This window comes from Puntigrus tetrazona, chromosome 7 (genome assembly GCF_018831695.1).
Source record: "Puntigrus tetrazona isolate hp1 chromosome 7, ASM1883169v1, whole genome shotgun sequence".
NCBI classification, from domain to species: Eukaryota; Metazoa; Chordata; class Actinopteri; order Cypriniformes; family Cyprinidae; genus Puntigrus; species Puntigrus tetrazona.
Genome location: NC_056705.1, coordinates 211,197 through 228,646, shown reverse-complemented (window position 1 = coordinate 228,646; position 17,450 = coordinate 211,197). Strand labels below are relative to the sequence as shown.

Sequence of the window (17,450 nt, the reverse complement as noted above, 5' to 3'; positions counted from 1 at the left end):
AATACATTGAGAATGAGAAGTTTGAGAAAACAAACAGGATGGGAGTTAATCTTTTATGATAAAGATGGTGTTCTATTTCAGAATAACAGTGACAAAATACATGATACCCTAACTGTCCGTCAGGTGTTCCTGTGTTCATGCCCTGTTCTTGTTCCTGTTAAGTGCTATTTATTTGTTTGATTAATTACCTCGTTTGGTTCTAGTACATAAGCCTTTCCTTTTCCTGTGTCTCAATGGAGTGGGTAGCAAGGAGATGCATGAGTAACTCAAAAGTACCAGTCTTTAATGGCAACAAGGAATACAGCTAGACGGAATGGCAAACACTGAAGCGGTGCTGGGAGTAAGGTGGTACTTTGTGTAATGAAATTACTTAGTGTCTTTCCCGAGCTCGTTATATGCAGTCACCTCCGCGCAACCGAAAGAAGACCTATGCGTTATGTGGTATAAAATTTACCACAGAGATATTTATATAGTGTGGCGGGAGGAGCTGACGACAGACACAGTGGGTTTGGAGTCATGGCTCAGAGAGGCCTTTTATCAACAAAATAAAGTGTCCAGGTGAAAAAGTGTCTAAAATAAAGAGGGGAACTGGTGTCCTCATCGTGCTGCAGGGGGAGTGCAGGTCGGGTAGTGTTCCAGGGGGGAGGGTCCAGGTAAGGGAGAGTGATTATTAATTATAATATTTTTTTTGAAAGTAACTTACCCAGCGCCTCTGATAACCATATCTTCCTGCAGCCTGAGACTGGTTACTCACTGAAGCTAAGCAGGGATGAACATGGCCACCTGGATGGAAGACCTTCTCGAAAACTAGATTGTTGCTAGAGAGTGAGTCCAGTAGGGGGATGCTCGCCCTTTGAGTGCCTTAAAAAGCACTACATATGTTTAAGAAATAATTGAAGTGGACACTAACATCCTCCACTTAAATACTTTAGCTTACCATGTTAAATTAAATTAAAGGGTAACTTCACCGACCATATTTTTTTTTGTGCATGACTGAATGTTATCAGCAATTCTGACTTTATATGTCGCAATTCTGCCACCACCACGCTCCTAAAAAAAGCTGCCACGCTTACTTTCTAAAAACAAAATAACACTGAACATCTCAAAATCGCAAAAACAAAATGAACAAAAAACCCCCAATATCATTCAAAAAGGTATCTTCACTTTAACGGATAAATAAAACAATGTAAAGTCAAAGTCTTAAATCAAAGCCTTCTTGCACTGGATGTGCTGGTTTGGGCCTCATTGCCAGCTGCAGTCCTCGTCTCATATATAAAACACCTGTGATTCACAGCTACAGGTCTGGGTGAGAGTAAAATGCACAATATACAGTACTTTCACATCTTTTGTAGCACAAATACACTGCTGCAGAACAGCCAACAACCATTTTAAATGTAGTGGAGTAAAGAGTACGGATACTCGTTCAGAAATGAACTAAAGTAGAGGGTAAAAGTTTATCTAAAACTACCTGTAAATATACTTAAGTACAGTAATGAGTTACATTTACTCAAGTTCACTCATTTACTTTACACCTCTGACACTGCATAGGGAGGGTCTTCTAAATGAACCATAGCTAAGTTTATCTCAAAAAATGTCCTAGGTTTGTCATTATGTATATATTGTATATGTATATATATATACACATTATGTATATATACCTTTTGTCTATTGGACAATAGGTGCTAAAAGAGCCTGAATGTCATGCTTGTTTGTGTGAGACGTAGAAGCTGATAGCGGGGGACGGTGTATATTTGTGGCAGTCAGTTTGGATATTGTGGAGACGTTCTTCTGTGTCATCACGTTCTACGGCTTCAGTTTCTGAATTTCCACGCTTAGCAATACTTAGCTGTGCGACAGTGAAAAGGGACCCCTGTCAAACAGAGTTGCAGGAAATCTGTACAAAGGCCTTTGTATTTTAACACGTTACATAGTAGTACAAAGCAGAAAGACGCATGAATCTATATCAAACTGTTTTATTAAATGAAACAAATACAATCTCGCATTTCTAATGTCACTGAGAACAACGAGGATCCTTTCAGGTGACAGCCTTTTTTGCATGCGCAGAATATTGAGGATCAGCAAGGAAGTTGTTGACTGCCCAGTTGCCTTTATTTTGGTCGACTGTGGACAAGAGTGATGTTGTGTTCACGGACATTCATTTCTCGGGACATCTGACACCAGGCGCAGACGCCACAGAAGGTGGAATAAACGCAGTCATTACAGATAGTACCCTAGTAGAGAGATAGACACAAGCCATTAGTTCTCCACATTTATATATGAGATAGAACTTGGATAGAACTTAATTTCCTGTCGATTTGATCGCACAGATACTACTTAAACTGAACTGAGCTGGACAACGAAGCCTTCGAATACAGTAATGAAATGCCTTTAACCGAAAAGTTAAAGTAAAGCAAGCGTTTGATCGTGTCATTTTATATTACTGACACTCTTATTTTCCTATTTGACACTATTAAGCGCTTTGACACAATCTGTATTGTTAAAAGTGCCCTATAAAGGTGACTTGACTTGACTAGAACGGGGTTTGAAACACATATGGTATTCGTCCAAACCTGGATTCCATAGCGACTGCGCACTGATACCCTCATGGCCATTGTTATTGGAGGAATGCATCCAAATGAGTCGAGCACAGGCAGACACAGACACTCGCCATGCTTACGAGCCACCGAACAGGCAAAACAGGGAAAGCACCAAAACGAGAAACAACCTACAAATGAAACTACTGTTAGTGATGAGAATGAATCAACGTGTTAAAGAGTTATAAGACACACTGACATCTCACCTTTGTTTAAATGCATTAAAAGTCATATATTTACATTAAAAGTCATGTATATACATTAAACATGTGACATGTCAATTCTTTTTTTTTTATGTATGCTAAATTTGTATATGTTTATATATTTAGCACCATATTGTCCTGTGAGGCACATATAGTATAACACAAGTAAATACACTGCATAAGTTTATTTTTTATAAATTAAATACAGATTAATTCAAGTTATTAAATATATTCAGTCAAGATCAGTGAATGATTTTCTTTTGTTCTTTGAATAAATTACAGGCAGCTCGATTATTAGGCGTGCGTTCAGATTCTCTTCAAATCTGAACTCACACAGATCTAACAAAAAAAAAAACAACAACAACAACACGTGCTTTTACTTTCGCATCTGTGTTAATGATGATATACTAACGTAGTTGCACAGCGGTCGATAAGTATGAGAGATAAACACGTCCTAGTGTGCATACTTTACACCCTAACTGCCCCCAAGGCCCCGTTTTCACTAGTGCATTTTCATTTTAAAACGCGTAACTTTTGCTACGTTTACGCCTATAGGTTACACTAACATTTCAAAACGCAGGGTTTGCGTTTCAGTGTAAACGGAGTAAAATAGAGACTTTGGAAAACGATTGCGTGGGTGCCCACATTCTCTCTATATTCTTGAAGACCGTGTAAACAATAACACCATGTCCGCTATTTAAATGGTAGGAGACCATATGCATGTTTATGGTTGTACGTGCATTAAGGGTATCGTAAACGGGGGTCGCTCCTGAAACGCTGCGAATCGCCAGTGTAAACGAGGATCGTTTTCACTCGAAAACGCACTAGTGTAAAACGGGGCCTAAATAGCACTATTGAAAATGACTAACATCACATAGAATTTAGGGTGGATAGCATGCGCATTGGGAAGCCGGGATTTTTTGCACGAATGGAAAGAACTTTCTTTCCATTCGTGCATTTAAATCGTTTTATATCACATTAAAATGAGGAATGAGGAACGCAGGAACCGCTAAGTAGAATCGAAATGGGCGTGTCTTATCCAATATCCGGTTCTTGGACGTTTGGAGCCGGTTTTACAATGGAAGCGGGTTTCTATACCCAACCCTGTGATCAAGTTGAGATAAGACATTTTGGGACAGAAGGTAATTTGCATGAAACACTGGAAAAAGACACACCCTCTACAGCAATCAATGTATCTCTAAACTCTTAGTATCAGTATTACCATTTTCTAGTCTTTCCTGCTGTTAAGAGAATGAGACTTTTTACCAGACACACAGAGACCTTTTGAACAACATGAACCGTTGCATACTGATTAAGAAAAGTGGTTTGGTGATCTCTGTACTCTCCTGTTTTTAGATGTAAATGAGGGGAGAGAAATATTTTCCCTGAATCTTTCTTTAGCTCTGTTTATCCGTACCATACTACGGCACTATATGTCAAATGGCTGTATTTTGATTGAATTACTACTTTTACACAGACAATATCTGTGTATATATAGCACAGAAGCACCGTGGTTATGTAAGGTTTATATTCGAAGCAATATTTAGTGTCACTGTGTGAGTTGTTGTTTAGTAAAAAGGATCATATGTGACCCTGGACCAAAACCAGTCACAATTTTTCAAAATTGTGGTTCGTACATCATCTGAAAGCTAAAAACATAAGCTTTCCATTGATGTATGGTTAGGACAGAACAATATTTGGCACATATAGTGCACCATAATTCTCAAAAAGCCCATAGTAAAATGACTTTCATAGCACTCCTGGTTCTGGCACTCCTCTGAAGTAGCCTTTATACACACATTTTAGTGATGTACAATCATTCACAGCTATTTAACAATATTGTTCTATAGTTGCAAAGTGACATTCTTTGAGGAAATACACCCCCGAAAGACACACCAAAATAAACAAAAAAGAAAGAAAGAAAGAGAGAGTCTCACATTCTGCTACGTCTTGACAGCAGTCACAGATTCCAGAGCTCCACTGGTTGGATGTGTGTGCCATGACAAAGGGTTTGGGCTGATGAGAAGTCATCCTGTTTATTATGAAATCCTTCAACAGACACGAGCACACACAGTTACAGGAAGATTAAAAAAATAGACTCTGAAAATCATTTTTAATTTATGTAAACACAGAACATAAAACAGTAGTTAGGGACCAACAACAAAAATCTATTTATCCCGCAGCACAGTGCCTATTTTTCATTACCATCGGCATAAAATCTGACTATAGTTATTCCTTAAATGTCGACAAAAACCTAACTAGACGCTTAAATCGGTGCATAGTCGCTATAATGTTCATTATAACACACTAAATGCTTATTTAAAAAAAAAACATGATCAACAAACGCAAGCTGAAGTCAAGAAGACCTGGATCTCAGGCCATCTTTATTGCGGAGCACATTTACTACTACATTACTTTTAAAATGTAACTGCACTGAAAAACAGTTGGTGTAATTTAGAAATCAAGACAAACATTTTAAATATATATATATATACTCCAATAAAGAAATCCACTATATTTAAAAAAATAAAATAAAAATCTTAAAGTATGCACAAATTTAAGGAACACGTTACACTAATGCAAACTGAATAATCACGAAAACTTGCCTTACCTGTGTGTGAGACTAGAGAGGACTGGCAGATTTGTTCATTCACACTCAGACAGAGAAAGGATGGAGATAAGTTGTTAAGACAGTCCCATAAATAGACACATGTAGGTGTGCATTTTAATTAAAGTACTTCCTCAAAGTGACTGGTTAGGTTGGTGTTGTGTCACTGCTGATACCGCCCACGGTCGCCCTCCACCCGAATATCCATCATCATGTAGTTTTAACAGAAGCACAGTTTCGCTTGAACGAAGACTCTTTCTTTTTTGTCTGTAACCATATGCATGACAAACTACCTCTAGTTTCCTGGAGGCATAAATGAATATAAAAGGCAAAAAAAAATGCTAAAACAACATTTCTCGTGCGAAGAGATAAGGGAAGGAGAGAGATTTTTTTTATTCATTATTCATGGAACTGGACAGACCAGTTATTAAGACTTTCTTTACACATATAGCTTAAGAGCTGCAAAACAGCAGCGGAATTGAAGGGAAAACAAACATTTCAAAGTCAAGGTAGTAGTGAATATATATTTTGGTGCGGTATGATTATTGTTCACATCAGTTGTCAAAACATGTCAAACACAGCTGAAATTTGAACAAAGGTGGTTTGCTCACATGCTATAGATTCCTATTAATGGAATTTTAGTCATGGTAACAGCAAATCTTTTTAAGGACAATATTGCCAGATGAACGTGGACACTAAAAGATGTCAAATTCATGACCAACAATCTGTCTTTAAACTGCTGAACACCGCTGGATGATCCAGATAAGACTATCTTCCAGTGTTTGTGGTCTCTGAAACTGGCAGATTTTTCCAAGCTGGACAAATGTCAAATGTGCATCAACAGCTACTAGTTAAGAAGGTCATGTGTTGTTTTACCTTTAATGCGTGTTCAGTCTTTCCTGTCCCCGTGTTGTTTGTTCATTTAAAAGAAAGTGGAACTTTTAAGTCTAAAATAATAAAAAAATATTAACCATATTAACCGATATGGTGAACTACACAAAAAATAGAAACAATAAAGATGATGTTAGTGATTAAAATTAGTAATGATTGACCCTGCTGATACTGAAAACAACTACTCTAAAAACACTAGAATTCATTTAATTTGTCCATCTGTATTAATATATTTTTTACAGGATATAGTTTTGATACAATGTAAAATAATTGCATTTAAAAAATGTATAACTTTTTGTTATTTTATACAATAATTCTTAATATTTGTTTTAATTTAGATTTTTCATTTAGTAATTTATTTTTTATGAGGATTATATAAAATAACAGCGAAATGTACGGTTTCATTCAAGTATACCGTAATTGCTTTTAATCTAAACTCGTCAGACTTGTTATAATACTACCAGCTAAGCTTCTCATTCAATAGCTAGTTGTCTACGGTTTTTCCACCCATGCCAATCCCATCCAGCTTTTTCCTGAAATAAAAGTATTTACGTTTGAAACACACATCTGTGAACTGGTTTTATAGCTATTTTCATGCTCTAAACTAAGATCAATCTGTTGTGATCTCTAGATGAGATGCACATCGTGTAGATCCAGCAGTGGTGTGTAATAGGTTTTCGAGGATGATAAAGAGCTGGCATTGGCCCACACAGCTGCCCGTCTCTTAATCTCACGGGAGATCTGACACCAGGACAGCGGATAGCAACAACAGCCATAAAAACAGTCGGTGCACACATCACCCTGGGAATAAGACAGGAGAGAGAGAGAGAGAGAGAGAGAGAGAGAGAGAGAGAGAGAGAGAGAGAGAGAGAGAGAGAGAGAGAGAGAGAGAGAGAGAGAGAGAGAGAGAGAGAGAGAGAGAGAGAGAGAGAGAGAGAGAGAGAGAGAGAGAGAGAGAGAGAGAGAGAGAGAGAGAGAGAGAGAGAGAGAGAGAGAGAGAGAGAGAGAGAGAGAGAGAGAGAGAGAGAGAGAGAGAGAGAGAGAGAGAGAGAGAGAGAGAGAGAGAGAGAGAGAGAGAGAGAGAGAGAGAGAGAGAGAGAGAGAGAGAGAGAGAGAGAGAGAGAGAGAGAGAGAGAGAGAGAGAGAGAGAGAGAGAGAGAGAGAGAGAGAGGAGAGAGAGAGGAGAGAGAGAGAGAGAGAGAGAGAGAGAGAGAGAGAGAGAGAGAGAGAGAGAGAGAGAGAGAGAGAGAGAGAGAGAGAGAGAGAGAGAGAGAGAGAGAGAGAGAGAGAGAGAGAGAGAGAGAGAGGAGAGAGAGAGAGAGAGGGAGAGAGAGAGAGAGAGAGAGAGAGAGAGAGAGAGAGAGAGGAGAGAGAGAGAGAGAGAGAGAGGGAGAGAGGGAGAGAGAGAGAGAGGGAGAGAGAGAGGGAGTTGAAATAATGTGAAGAGTCATATTAACATCTTGAAAGCAAATACTGTTTTAATATAAATCACTTGCAGACTGAACGAATGACCCCACTCTCAAATTTTGTTTTGGATATTTTTGTGAAACATTACCTCAAATCCCAAAAATGTAATTCATCTCCATCTAGTGGTAGAATGAAGTACACATATCAAAAGCCCTTCATTTTTTCTCATGTTTGTCTCATCCTACAGGGGTAATCCACCCAAACAAAGAAAAGGAAAATAAAAAATAAAATAAATCATTTCTCAAAATCTATTTTTACAACCTTACACAAGTTTCAATCAACATTGTGACATAATTATTATTTTTTGGTAAACTATACATTTAATTTGTACTTTTAAAGCACAATAGATTTGAGGTCTTAGTTAGAGGTACTTAGAGTAGATGCTGAACATTTACTCATCCTCAGTCCTTGCAAAATATAGTGTTAATGTTTCTTCAATGGAAAATTTGGGAGAAAATTAGCATCATTACATACTGCACTGAATGAGCGCCAGCAGAATGAAAGGCGAAACGGTTGATATAAACATCAGAATAATCCTAAATACGTCTTGTGAAGTCCAAAGCTGCATGATATTAAACAAATCCATGATTAAGATGTTTTAAATGTTAAACAAAATTATGTAGATTGAAAAAACATGTTTAATTCCACAATTATACAGTCAAAGGTTCTTTAAAGAACCATCTCTTTCTTACCTCTTTATAATCTGAAAAACCTTCTTTCACCATAACGAACCTTTTATGAATCAGAAAGGTTCTTCAGATGTTCAAGATTCTTTATGGAACCATTTAGACAAAAAAAGGTATGGCATCGCGAAGCACCTTTATTTTTAAGAGTGAAATATACAACTATTCAGAACCTTATGAAATGGTTCAGATCCATTCTACACAAATATGTTTAATGGCAAGAGTGCAACAGGGAATAGGCATTTTCACTGGATGAAGTGTTATTATGGATTAAGTATTATAAACACACTGCTTTCCTCCATAACAAGATATTAATTGATAGAGTGGGGTCATGTGGATTAAAAATGTCAACATTTCTTAAAACTTTTTGTTCAAATTATTCATTTACTAGACCTGAAATTCTCTAGGCCTGTCTGCAATTTCTATGATGAGATTATTTCAATACTAAATCCAATTTAATGACAAAAACGATTTAAGATGAATTTCAATACGTTCAGTTTGTCATAAAATATCAGCTCGCGGCTGCGCTCTGATATAGCCGAGCTCTTTCTTTCTGCAACAAAATGTATTTTTCATGTCTGGTGTACTCTGTTATATACAACATGCAGTCACGGTGCACTGCTTTGTGTTGTGGGTGTTTGCTTTCAGAAGAACTTTCAGTTAGTTTGGTGTTGAGAAAAGATGCTTATCGCAGCCAATTCGCTCGGTTTTGGAAGAGGGTCATATGGGTGGAATGTAAGTGTATGTGTGGGCATGGGGTCATGTGCGTGGATGTTTGTGTGTGTGTGTGTGCCTGTGTGGGTTCCTTTTTGTGTAAGAGTATTCAAGCTTGCATAATGGTTGCAAATCACTTCCAAAAAGATATCTGGTACAATATCATATACATATAATGCTAACATGGCTAATCAAATGGCTAAATGTCTTAACGATTGCATTTTTGTTTCTTGTTACGGTATTTGAAGACGTAGTTGCAGACCAGCGTCATTACACGAGTGATTTGATTTCACCTCAATGCCGTAACGTTCTCTTATAGCTGCACGCATGGCCAGTGAAGCTGGCGTTCCACATCCGACACAGTCCAGCAGGGGCAGACACAGGCATCCCCTGCCGCCCTGTTCGTCTTAAAAACAAACAAAGGCAAGCACCAAAAAGCACAGCAACCTGAAAACACACACGGATGTCACTTCAAACACTGACGAATTATGCACGCGTATGTTTTCGATGATATATTTTGCATTGCGACTAACGTGCCGTTAGTGAAGTGAAGATACACTCACAGTCATCTATATCCCCCCGGCATTCACAAAGTCCAGTGCTCCACTTGCCATCCTCTTTGCAGGGTTGGGACTGTACCACTCTCAGCTGCAGGGGGATGCTGACTCTCTCCGTAACGACATCAATACCTGTGCCATTTTAATGTTTATTTGTAGTAATATAAACATTTGTTGTATTCTGTTGTTAGACAGACTTAAACAATGTAAAATCTTCACACTTGAAGATTTTTGTTTTGACTTGAAATAAATAATTTTTGCCCCTTTTTTTTTTTTTTTTTTTTTTTTAAATATTCCAGTTGTCACTTAAATTACATTAAGTACCATTAACATTAAGTAACTTAAAACTGATTAACCAAAAATATTTTAGGCAGTGAGGTAAGTTGAAACAACTATTTTTTTTTACAATGCGAACATTAAATTTGTACTTGTGGATTCCTTTTCTTTAATGCATTTACAGATCATAAGTTAACATTATTGAGCAGCATATTGTCAGTTTAATGATCTCAACAGTTTCATAATTCCACAAAAGCTGCATGCTTACATCCTATAAAGGTTTATGCACTAACAAAATCGACACACAAAATGTCTTTATCGGTTGTGTTGCTGAAAAGAATATGAACAAAATTAATTCTTACCTGTTGAAGTCATAGAATAAATTGTCAGATAACTGTTCACTGAGGACCTAATCTATTAGGAGGATTTTATTTTCTTCCAGCACCTTTTGTAACCAGGCAGTACTGATAACCTAAACTGTTGACTGTAAACAAGCTATATCTTAGTATTCTTGCAATTCTTTTGTTCTCAAAAGTTTGACTAGAAGTTGATGACTAATAAACAAAATTGCACATGCGCATGAATATAATTCATTGAATGGCTCAAGGTCATCACTGTGTTTTAGGAGCACAAAATACAAATAAATAGACAACTATATGTAATTTGAATGCAGTTACATTAAGTCAAATGAGTAATTTAATCATTTCCATTCTAATCTAAGTTAAAAATGTTAATAAATAATGGTAGTTCTGCAGGCATTTCATTGTTAAGCACACTTTTGAGCAAAAAAACTGTAATATTAATGTAAATTATAAACAAGCAAAAGAATGAACCACCGAATGAACATAAAAATCATTTAATTGAAAGGAAATTCTAGGAAAACTGATACCATATTATGAGATTTTGCTATGCTAAGGGGTTAAAATGCTGAGCAACAGATTTAAGCCTCACATGGGAGAAAGATCTCAGACCTCGAGAGATCTGCTTTACAGATACAGGAGTAAAAAAAAAAGGTTTTGGGTCCAAACATAGCAGTCAAACCAGAGAAGGGCAAGTGGCTTGTTGCAACATGCGTAGTTCTTCAAATAGTCTAAATCTGGCCAAAGAAACTTACAGTGGCATAAAGGCTGCTATAAACAAAGATGACCAGTGAAGATACCAAATAAAAACACAAATATGACGACATTACAATTTATGTTTGACATACTTTTATTGTGTTGTAACATTGTCGAAGTCAGAGCATTTTTGTAATTATATTACAGTAAATTCATCATGTATGTCAGGAATAGATATGCGATAGATCATATTGAAGCTCTGTATAAATCCTGCTTCATCTCTTTTTATTCTTTTTTATACTTTTTCATTTGGCGTAAATGAGTCTCACATGTTCACAGTGTATAACGTTATTTTACCTCAGTGAGACAGGACATGTCTAAACAACAACACACAAGAGAAAACATGATGACAGAAAAACACATCTCTACAGTTTATGCTTTATATACTCTTAACATGTTGCTTTAAGATACAAACAAAATTACCTCAATTGTAACATTTTCACGACTGCCTTCAAATAAATTCATCATAGAAACGTTAAACATTGGCCCTGGTAGATAAGTGATAGCATACTGAGGCTCCATAAAGCAGCATGATTCCATCAGATCACAAAGGGATAGAAGGAGAATTTGGTCCTGGTCTGCACATACGTAAAAAAAAATCATCTGAGACTTTAGTCTTCTGTGTAAAATCTGTGCAGAAAAAAGGGAAAACAGATTTATTATAATGATTGATGACAACATTGTTTCCGTAACATGTAATATCTTTGAACTTACATATACCTGGGTGACTGCAAATGCACCGGACAATTTTGCTGTACTCTCTTTTGGGATCCTGTTTACACTGCAGCCCCTTCCTAGGATGCACTAAAGAGAGAGATTCATTATATAAATACAATTAAATCATTTTGTGATCCGTATTAATGCCACACAATGTTTTGGCAAAAATATTTATTCCTTACATCTGCAGCCACAAGCGGCAAAGTGTTTCAAGGATTTCCTCTGTGAACAGACTGTAAGGAGATGTAGGTGACATTAGTAACAATGCTGGAAAAAAAAAACCCATATTCGTGCGTAAACCACAGAGTAAATGATGTGCGCAGACGTTACCTGAGTTGTTGCACAGAATTGTGTTTAGAATCAGCAGGGCAAGCAGGAGACAAATTGGTTTGGACATCGTGATGCTGGTGCTGCTGCGGCTTATTGAAAAGTTTGGATTTCTGCCTTCCTATCCCTTGTGTAATGATTATCTCCCCTGCTGCTTTCTCACTTCACCGCCTTTTATACCCTGAACTGTTCGCGAGGTTTTAAGTTTAACGGCAATAAATGAGTCTCAACATGTTCGCGGTGCATACCGCAAATTTACCTGAATGAGAAAAGAGATATTGCTTGTTTACCCCATTCTAAACAACAGCACTCGTGAGAAAACATGTTAAATCTGATAAACGCCGATCTTGTCAGATCACAGTGTGTGGGACTGAATAACAGCAATGTATTAGATTCAGAGCATCCGTTATGAATCATTAGATGGAAGCGTCACAAAAGAATACAGCACAGTTTATTTATCCGCTACGGCATACATTAACAACCACGGTTTGAAATATTTCTTATCTGCCATAAAACTTCTAATTAAACATTAAACTAACCTATACATATACATTATTAGTGTGACTAGACATGTACTGTCTTTACATAAAATGTCTTGGCTCTGTTCTCCTATTGTCATGCGGCCTTCATATATTATACGTATGCGCATTTGCATTGCTTCGACAGTTTTCTGTAGCTCCCACTTTCTTGCATGCCGTGATCAGTCATGTACAGTCTGTATGCTATTACTCAACCTCATCCTGGCCTGGACATGTCCAGGAAACAAGAGGATGTACGGTCAACCCGCTATCGGACTATTGCATTATTTTAGCATTTCTCCCTTGTATGCGAGCAGCCAAGAGCGCGGATTTTTGTTTCGCTTGCGCCAGCATTTGTAACTCCATCTGATAAAACCATACAAACTCATCAAGATGGAAAGTACAAAATAGATAAATACACATCTAAATACAAATGTAAAATAGAATTACAAATAAGACAAACTTTGTTGAGGGATCAGCTGACATGTTTCTGACTAAACAAACCACATATTGTGTGAGTTATTAGGTATTTCGTAAAAAAGTAAGTTGATCCATCACAAGACAGAGAACAAAGAGGGTGCTGGATGAAGTAAACATACAATGAACTGAAACCAAACCTGCTATGGTTTGCAAGTCGAGAAGAATGTTGTTAAACACCTGAATGCCCCGCTTATTAGCATGCTTTTTTCCCAAAAATCTAACTACTACCAGGGGCTGTGAAAATATAAACTATAGAGACAAATCCAAAAGTAAATAAAAAAATTAATGAAAGGAATATCAACAAAACACTGCCGTGGTATTTTGAATCTTTGTGTAAATATCATGGTACAAGTAGGTTTCATGGTTGATCCAATACATCCTTTTAAAGCGTCACACAAACAACTTTGTTAGAGTGTGAGAGACTGTCACGTTAGAACTAGATGGCTTGGACTTTTTCTGTGAAGATGAATAAACAATAAGGCAACAGGGCTGTGCGATATTTCTTACTCAATATTTTAATATAAAAAAAAGAATTCATATTTAGTGACTTAGACTTAGATATTTTAGATGCAATGTTGCACTTAATTTTCTTTTAATATTCTAATAGCAGCACAGTGGTGTTTCATTTTTGAACAATTCAGTGAATTATTCACTCGGTCAAAAAGGAACCTGTTCTTGAACGAATCAGTTAAATGATTCAGCTCAAGTCAAGTCTGTCAGAACAGATGTAGGTCACATGTCAATGACAACATGATGCTCTGGCCCAAATTGCAACTATAAACCCTTGCAGTCTTCTTCTGAGTCCTCACTTTCATGACATTAATGCCATAGTGACTGCAAAGGGGTGCAGAGAAGCACCCTTCTAAAAGCTAAAATGACCCTAAGGCAGGGGTGTCAAACTCAGTTCCTGAAGGGCCACAGTTTAGGTCCAACCATGCTCCAACACACATACCATATAGTTTTCAAATAAACCTTAATGACTTGATCAGCTGGATCCCTATGCCCTAATCCCTTCAAAGGGTTTACCCTCTGGAGTGAGAGCTTTGAAGGGTTGAAGGGTGTAGGGAACCAAACAACTCACATGGAGGGGACGTCAACATGGTAAGAATCAGTGCAAATGATCACGATTTGATCGCACCGGTTTGGAACGCCCCTTCAATATGGCAGCCATTATTTTTTTCTGATATGAAGCGATATATTTTGCAATTTGGGACAGGGTCATGGAACACGCTTTGCAGTCTTAAAGTAATTGCTCGAAACAGTGTGTAATTTTGGACACATCCATTTTTTTTTTTACACCAAACTAAATGTTTAGATTGTAAATTTATGAACAAATTTATGATTTAGAAACAATTGGGATATACAATATGGTCTACTGTTACACCGTTTTAATTATTAACTTTATTATAACTATTAAAAGTAAACATGAGAAAAAAAAAAGTACAGCTTCCACAAATAAGCTATAGGCACATTTTTACACGCTTGATAAAATAGTGATAGAATATATATTTTTTTTTTATTACCTAGGCATAATTTACAATTTCGCATCACACCCCCCACCCCACTTCCTGTACAGCTTCGGCAAGCCGTACGCCATGTAGATATCGTGCTGATAAAGCAATTTCAATTCTTTTCAAACAAACCGAGTCAGTGATAAAGTACGAGCGAAACACGCAGTAACGTCCAGCGTGGGCTCTCGCACATGTAAGTTACAGTCGGAGAGCCCACACGCGGTGGGCGAGCCGTCAATAACCGCCTACCCACGGGCTCACAACCTGAGTATTGCAGAGATCGGGCCCTCCCTCGCAGTGACGCATACAGAAACGACCAAGGAAATCCCCAAGTGAGAGTTACGACAGACTCTCACCACCGTAGATAGTGGGCAACTTCCGACTCGCGCTGAACACCGCGTACAGCTCGACGGAGAAGACAAATACGAGCGAACCGTGTCCACGTTCCGGACGAATACACGGTAGGGATACGTTTCGTTGTTTTACGCTTGTATGTGCGAGATATTTCGACTACAACGTAACGTAATGTAAGCGCGAGCTTTGTTGTTGACAGGCGTGAACACGCTCGAGCTCATCCGGTGCACGCGATCAGTTGTAGCTACTTATGTGTATACAAGGTGTATATGTTTAATCCGATTGTTTATTGTGCGATTTATTACAAATATTGATGACTGGGTTTCATTATTTAGAGCGTGAAAGGTTGACGGCTTAATTTGCCCGTGTTTTACCCTCCCCAGGTGTTGTAAACACTGCTTTCGGATCAGTTTAGGTGGATTGGCAAACATTTTGTCGGCGTCGCGGAAGTGCGTTGCCAACCAGCGACTTACGGTTGTTTTTTATGAATACACCTAGCGAAGTACAGCGGCAGGAGGACATGTACGGCATGGCAGAAATGCCCGACCTCATACCACCGGCAGGTGCTTTACAACCAAGTCCAGTAATCCCGTACGACCACGGACAGGCGGGGAGAAACAGACCAGACCTCCTGTCTGCCCCGCGAAGAATGCAGCGAGCCCCCAAACTCGGACAGATCGGCCGGTCTACGAGAGGTGGGTGATGTTAAGCCCTGTTATTATTATGTTATTTTTTTCCTTTCGAAATAGTCGACTCGAGACCAAAATTCTAAATTACAGTTTGTTTTTAAAAGCCTTCCCGCAACTGCACATTTGACACATTTCTCTCATTTAATCCTTTGAATCAACTCATCAACTGGGCGCGTCCAATAAAGGGAGAATCCAAAACATGCAGCGCTGGGGAAGCTCCAGGAAAATAAAAATCATTTTCGAATGTAACATATTCTAAAAATCTTTCCGCTGCTTTCACTAAACTTGAATTAGATTATTATTAATGTCCCCTAGTAAATACTCCGAAGCCGTAGCACCTACCTGAATACGCAAACAACTTATGAAACTATTTTAAAATGCCAACCAGGTCCAAGTAGTTCGTCTCTGAACACACTATTATTAAAAACAACTTTGAAGGGAAGTATTGGTCGTGGCTAATGATGCACTTATATTACTCCCGTGCACTTCACAACCTCGTGATTAAATTGGGAAACACTGGAATAAATGCACAATAGATGCAACATCTGTATTTCCGATATATTTGTTACAATTTTCCCATTTACATGTAAAAAAAAATCAAAGTTGCAAGTACGAAACATCATAGTATTGTACAATTGCAAAACGATATATAACAATTAAAATGAAGTAAAACCAATGCCAGCACCAACATTTAGACAGGTAACGAGATTACTCGTGGTGTTCACTTGTGTCCACTCATTTCATCTCTTGTTTTTACAGTGGTCATTGATGATGAGGACTTGGATGATATCATTAACAATAACAGAAGCTTTCCGGTTTCTCAGAGAGTATCACCTGTTGCCTGATGCATGACTGACTGTGCCAAAGCTGTTAAAAAAGGCCAACACACCAAAGCAGGCCTAGAGAATTGAACTAAAATCTCCCTCTCACATGTCGTCGTCGTCACTCTTCACTGTACAGCTTTAAAGGCTTTCACCACTTCAAGGTCAAACAAGAGGAACTGTGGACTTTGCTCCCTGTCCACGTAATGCTTGCCCATCACTTCACTGATGTCGTGCTTCTGTAGCACTAAACGATCCTGTCCGTTGTTCTTGGTTTTGGAAGTTTTTTTTTTTTTTTGTCTTGAAGTGAAGATCTCGATGATCTCTAATGCAACAGGGCTATATTTATTAAATTTGCACTTTACTGCAGAATAAGAAAGCTAACCTCAGCAGGTTGGATTACTCATCTCCCAAAGAGAACATTTTCCTGTGAATCTCTGTTAACGTGTAACGCGCCATTTGGTAAGACCTTTGGTTACCTTGGTAACCGGGGTCTACCTTGACATTTCTCTGAATGACATCGATTACTTGTTAATTGTAAGGATCTTTAAATCAGTCACTGTTTGTACGTGCCTGTTGATTTTGGTTTGAATTACAATCTTGAATGCATACCGGCTGAGACGAACAATCAGATCTTCTAAGTGATCTCAGATGTTGGTTGAAGTACATTGCTCTTAATGTTTTTAACTTCTAAATGTTTGCATGGAAATTAATGGATTTTTGTAAATTGTTTTGGGGAGTGCAGTGGGGTGGGAGTAATAAAGTATGCATGAGTAACGTATTTGCATTTGTTAATGTTTGGATACAGGGTATATATAAGTTTTTGGCAATCAAAAAAAATACACATTTCAGGACATTGCTGAAAATATTGAAGAATGTGGTTAGTGATGTTTCTTTTTTAAAAATATAATTTAAATCTGTTTTT

General features: G+C 37.8%; 2 protein-coding genes and 1 pseudogene across 3 annotated transcripts; 1 reads left to right on the top strand and 2 right to left on the bottom strand.

Annotated features, from left to right (window-relative positions):
- Positions 1-1,957: 1,957 nt before the first annotated feature.
- LOC122348090 (cornifelin homolog B-like) lies at positions 1,958-5,543 on the bottom strand. The gene is made up of 4 exons (XM_043243354.1): positions 5,409-5,543; positions 4,735-4,846; positions 2,571-2,725; positions 1,958-2,231 (listed from the first exon to the last, which is right to left on the bottom strand). The coding sequence occupies exons 2-4, from the start codon at positions 4,826-4,828 to the stop codon at positions 2,109-2,111; spliced, it is 372 nt and encodes a 123-aa protein (XP_043099289.1). The 5' UTR covers positions 4,829-4,846; positions 5,409-5,543; the 3' UTR covers positions 1,958-2,108.
- Positions 5,544-5,733: 190 nt separating this feature from the next.
- Positions 5,734-10,433, bottom strand: LOC122348089 (annotated as a pseudogene).
- A 4,528-nt stretch (positions 10,434-14,961) lies between these two features.
- On the top strand, positions 14,962-17,306 carry si:dkey-112a7.4 (calcium/calmodulin-dependent protein kinase II inhibitor 2). 2 transcript variants are annotated; one of them, XM_043244840.1, is made up of 3 exons: positions 14,962-15,122; positions 15,514-15,710; positions 16,464-17,306. In XM_043244840.1, exons 2-3 carry the CDS (start codon positions 15,536-15,538, stop codon positions 16,547-16,549), a joined length of 261 nt encoding a protein of 86 aa, XP_043100775.1. In that variant the 5' UTR covers positions 14,962-15,122; positions 15,514-15,535; the 3' UTR covers positions 16,550-17,306. The 2 variants fall into 2 exon arrangements, with proteins under 2 accessions (XP_043100775.1, XP_043100773.1); XM_043244838.1 differs by having other exon boundaries at positions 14,964-15,122; positions 15,399-15,710.
- The last annotated feature ends 144 nt before the right edge of the window (positions 17,307-17,450 follow it).

Excerpts from the sequence above, each read along its gene's own strand:
- LOC122348090 (XM_043243354.1), bottom strand. The coding sequence starts at position 4,828 with ATGACTTCTCATCAGCCCAAACCCTTTGTCATGGCACACACATCCAAC. Across the intron at positions 2,726-4,734 it reads CTGTCAAGACGTAGCAGAAT|GTTGTTTCTCGTTTTGGTGC; the intron begins GTGAGACTCTCT and ends TTTCATTTGTAG. Across the intron at positions 2,232-2,570 it reads GCAGTCGCTATGGAATCCAG|GGTACTATCTGTAATGACTG; the intron begins GTTTGGACGAAT and ends TCTCTCTACTAG.
- si:dkey-112a7.4 (XM_043244838.1), top strand. The coding sequence starts at position 15,500 with ATGAATACACCTAGCGAAGTACAGCGGCAGGAGGACATGTACGGCATG. Across the intron at positions 15,711-16,463 it reads GATCGGCCGGTCTACGAGAG|TGGTCATTGATGATGAGGAC; the intron begins GTGGGTGATGTT and ends TTGTTTTTACAG.